The sequence below is a fragment of the Loa loa genome (assembly GCF_000183805.2).
Source record: "Loa loa unplaced genomic scaffold supercont3.331, whole genome shotgun sequence".
Classification (NCBI taxonomy): Eukaryota; Metazoa; Nematoda; class Chromadorea; order Rhabditida; family Onchocercidae; genus Loa; species Loa loa.
This window is the reverse complement of record NW_018108511.1, coordinates 19,485-24,021: the sequence shown is the minus strand read 5'-3', so window position 1 is coordinate 24,021 and position 4,537 is coordinate 19,485. Positions and strand designations below refer to the sequence as shown.

The following is a 4,537-nucleotide window of genomic DNA, read 5'->3' as shown; positions in this document are numbered from 1 at the left end:
ATCTGAAAGGTTATTTTATTAGATTTTAGTATAGAGCGCATTTGTCTAAGCTTATATAAATTCATCATCTATCTGAAAGGTGTCATCTATCTGAAAGGTCATTTTATTAGATTTTAGTATAGAGCGCATTTGTCTAAGCTTATACAAATTCATCATCTATCTGAAAGGTTATTTTATTAGAATAACTTTTATCATATCAAATTTCTGTTCATAAATATAAATATATATATTCATGGATGATATTCATTTCTAAACATCATATACTATATTGTTATCATTTATAGTGAAACTGTTATCACTACTATCATTTATAATTTAATCAACAATTATGATTGATAATAATTTGTGAATGAAAATTAAAAAAATGAATTAAATGAATTTAATTCGAGTAAGAATTTAAGAGTTTAATGAATTTTAATTTAATTATTTTTAGCTGAACAAATTATCCAGTCATGTTGGTCTTGGTAGTAATATGGGAAATAATAACATAGATAGCAAAGGAAAATTAAATTTTAATCGATCACATTTGGCTAAACTTGTACAAATTCATCAACATGATGATGATGAATTCATTTTGGCTAATGATATTTTAAAATCGATTGGAAATGAAAAAGTTGGAAAAGGCGATAATTTACATCGCTACATTGAAGCTGCTAGATTTGTTGCTGAAGTATGATTAATTCAAATTAATTATATTAATTTTTATATAACTAATTAAATTAATTTATATGTAAATGAGTAATTGAATGGATAATTTTCATTCATTTTATTGTTTTACTTAATTCTTTGTTTACTTTTTCTCCTTTAAACAACCATACAATTATTACAAAACTTCCTAAACAAACAACAAAAAAAAAAAATACATTTAGTAAAATTTATTTTTCAAAAAAAAAATTTGAGATATTTGAAATTGTTAAAGTATAATTAATTCAAATTAATTAATCGATTCCTACATAGGTAAATTTTTTTTTTAGAAATATATTACATAAAAATTTAAATATATTATTTTATTTTAGAATTGTGCTAATCAAGGAATTATTAATTTACCAGTGGTATTTACTTTAAGTAAAAATGACTTAGAAAAGAATAATTCGATCAAATATGGGCTAACATTGGATAATTCGATTTCGATCACTTCAACAATTAATCGTAAACATCGGAATTTTTTATCAATTGCTCAATGGAATGCTTATTTATATTATGTAAGAGATAAAAAACAAAAATGAATAAATAAATAATCATCTAAAATTCGTCCTTCCTAATGTTTGCATAAGTAGAAAAAAAAAAAAAAAAAAGCAAAGAAATGCTAATATTTTAATGCAAATCATTGAAAATAATAATAAATTATGAAGTGAAAAAAATTTTTTTTATTTTGATAGAAATTATCAAACAAATTCTGGTTGAACTTTGAACTTTTTGATTAATATTTTTTTAAGATAAGTATTAATTAAAAAGTATTGAATAAGAATAAAATATATTGAGAAATTTTAAATAAGATAGGAATTATTGAAAGTAATATTTTTTGAAATTTTTAAAAGTAACATTTTTAGGAAATCATTAAAAATAATAGCATTTTCAGGAATGTCGTTTTCCGAATAGAAATTCTGGTGGAGCATTTTTGTATGGTAATAGAAGACGACATTTATATGATGATAATGATAGCCGAGAAATTAGTTCATCAACATCAGCTTCAGGTATAACATTTTTTTATCATTATCATAATTATTAATTTGTAAATTTGTTAACTTTTACAATAGATAATTAATAAAAAAAAAGAGAAAAAATGTTTAAACTATTAAATTATTTATCAAAAGAATAAAAAAAAGAAAGAACTAAATTGTTTAATATTTTTGGTTATAATTTAATTTTTAATCTAAAATCTAAAATCGAACTTTTAATTTGAAATTATTGATATTTCGGTAATTTAATTTATAATTTAATTTTTAATTTGAAATTTTTTTTTTCAAATTTTATTAATTTTAGATCATTCATCTTTGATGCTTTCACATCATTATGCATCATTGGAACGTTGCAAAGCACATACATTGGGTACTATTCCACGTTTTCGTAGTCGATCACGTGAAACAATTAAGCGTAATAATATAATTAATGGTGGTGTTGATGATAATGATGATGATGATGATAATGATGATGATGATGATGGCGGTCGTAATTCACCATCACGTTCATCATTAAATCAATATATTTTTTCAGACAAAGATGGTGAACGTTTAAAAAAGTAATTTCTTTTTTTTTTTTTGGTTTTAAATAAAACAATGAATTCATTTAAATTGTAATTTTCCCTTTAGAAATATTAACTACCTTTATTCGTAATTTCGAGAAATAATTAATTAATTTAAAATCATTATTTTGAAAATATGTTTTAAAATAATTAAAAATTATTTCAAATGATTCAACTTTTAGAAATTATAGAATACATCAATTGATTTAATTCATAATTTCTTATATATTAATTATTTGCATTCGTAACTTTGGAAATTAATTAGACAATTTTAATTTATGTTATAAAATATTTTAATAGCAAATGTCTAATATGATTTTACACTTATCACATCTTGTAATTAATTAATTTTAATTTATTTTATAAGTGATTTCACGCTTATCATATTTTGTAATTTACATTAATCATAGAAGTGCTTCTACGCCAACGCTTGATACGCTTGTTTGGCGGTGTTCTTTGAATGATAATAATCATTTGGATAGGATGAAACAAAAGTTAAGCAATATATCAGCAACAAAATCTGCTACCTATGATAATGCATATCATGAACGAAGGAGACAAAAAGTTACCGAAGGTAGAGAAATTTTAATTATTTTATGAAATTTTTATATAAATTAAATACCTTAATTTCAAATGTTAAATATTTTACTGTAGTTACTAAAATTTTGTTTTTTAAAAAATTTGAAATTTTAATTTAATTGCTAATAAAAAAATAAATTTGTTTTCTTCTTCTATAAAATTAAATATTAGCAATTAAATATCTCAATTTCAAATTCAAATATTTCAATTCAATTATCTAGAATATAATGGATATGTGTGCATGTAAACCTTTTTTTTCAAAAAAAAAGAAAAAATATTAGCAACTAAATATATGAATTTCAAATTTGAATACTTTTAATTTCAATTACAGATTTGATATGGGAAAAGCTAAACAAAGCAGGTCTTGGTAAATATGTTAATTTGCTAAAAGATGAAGAAGTTGATAAAGGGACATTTTTAGCGTTGACAAACAATGATCTCATTGATATTGGTATCACTGATGTGACACATCGAAATGCACTCCTTCGAATTGCTAAAAGCCTAAGATATTGATAATGGATTAATGTTATAATTAAAATTGATTGATATTTATAATTGAATAAAAATTACTGTCAAACGAATTAACAGAGTAGTGATAAGCTAATGATAAGCCGCTTTTTTAGGAAGGGGAAAATTACTGATAAAACATGTATAATTTCCATAATTGTATCAATATATATTATGAGAAAAAGAAAAAAGTTTGGTTAGCATTAAATGTATTCAATATTTCTTATTTTCAATTATTTAGTATTTCATTTATTTATTTCATCCAGCTCCATTTCTATCCATTTCCTACATTTGACATCATTTCGCTATTTAACAGTTAGTATTTGATTTGATTCTTAATTGTTATTTGTATTTGATTTAATTTAAATATTTGATTCAATTTTATTTTTATCTCATTCCTATATTAGGCTCATTTAATCATTTAACAAATGAGTATTTAATCTAATACCATTTCTATCCGATCTCTATATTAGGCCTATTTAGTAGTTAGTATTTCATTTAATTCCATTTCTATCCAATTCCTACATTCGGCTCATTTAATCCAATTTCATTTCTATTCGATCTCTATGTTAGACTTATTTGGTAGAATTTAATTATTTTCAATTATTTAGTATTTCATTTATTTATTTCACCAAATTTAATTAATATTTAATTCAATTCCATTTCAATCCAATTCTTACATCAAACATGAAGTATTTTCTTCTTTTTCGTTGTCTACGTATTTCTCTTTAATTTTCACATTATAATTGATATACTTCCATATTTCTCATATGCTTTCATGTTTTTTTTTGTTTTACCTATCGTCGAATGAAATGAACAAAGAAATATAAGATAAATAAGATTTATTCAACTAGTTTCATTGTCCACTTTTAATACTGATAATTTCTTATCATATTGTTGATAGTTACACAAATATTTTCACCATCAAAGAAGCATTTTCATATCAAAATTGATCAATCAAAAGAACTGGATACATTTTTCATCATAAATCATATTGTAATGATTGATAAATGAATTATTTGAGCATAATGATAAGAAGGATTGATTATCTTATCAGCATTTCTCTCTAATTCAAATGTTTAAAATAAAAATTACTTTTAAATTAATTTAGACATTTTATTTTTTTTTTGATTTAAAATGAAGAAGGAGGAAAAAATTTTTTTCTTTTCTTTTTGTTATTGAATTTTTTTATCAACAATAGTATTTAAA

General features: G+C 21.8%; 2 protein-coding genes across 2 annotated transcripts; both read left to right on the top strand.

Moving 5' to 3' along the window:
• Positions 1-472: 472 nt before the first annotated feature.
• Positions 473-2,243, top strand: LOAG_18484 (hypothetical protein; the record flags this gene model as incomplete). The annotated part of the gene is made up of 4 exons (XM_003148419.2): positions 473-670; positions 1,017-1,202; positions 1,580-1,694; positions 1,984-2,243. 4 exons carry the CDS (start codon positions 473-475, stop codon positions 2,241-2,243), a joined length of 759 nt encoding a protein of 252 aa, XP_003148467.2.
• Positions 2,244-2,664: 421 nt separating this feature from the next.
• On the top strand, positions 2,665-3,334 carry LOAG_18483 (hypothetical protein; the record flags this gene model as incomplete). The annotated part of the gene is made up of 2 exons (XM_020451144.1): positions 2,665-2,816; positions 3,153-3,334. The coding sequence occupies exons 1-2, from the start codon at positions 2,726-2,728 to the stop codon at positions 3,332-3,334; spliced, it is 273 nt and encodes a 90-aa protein (XP_020305096.1). The 5' UTR covers positions 2,665-2,725.
• Positions 3,335-4,537: the final 1,203 nt, after the last annotated feature.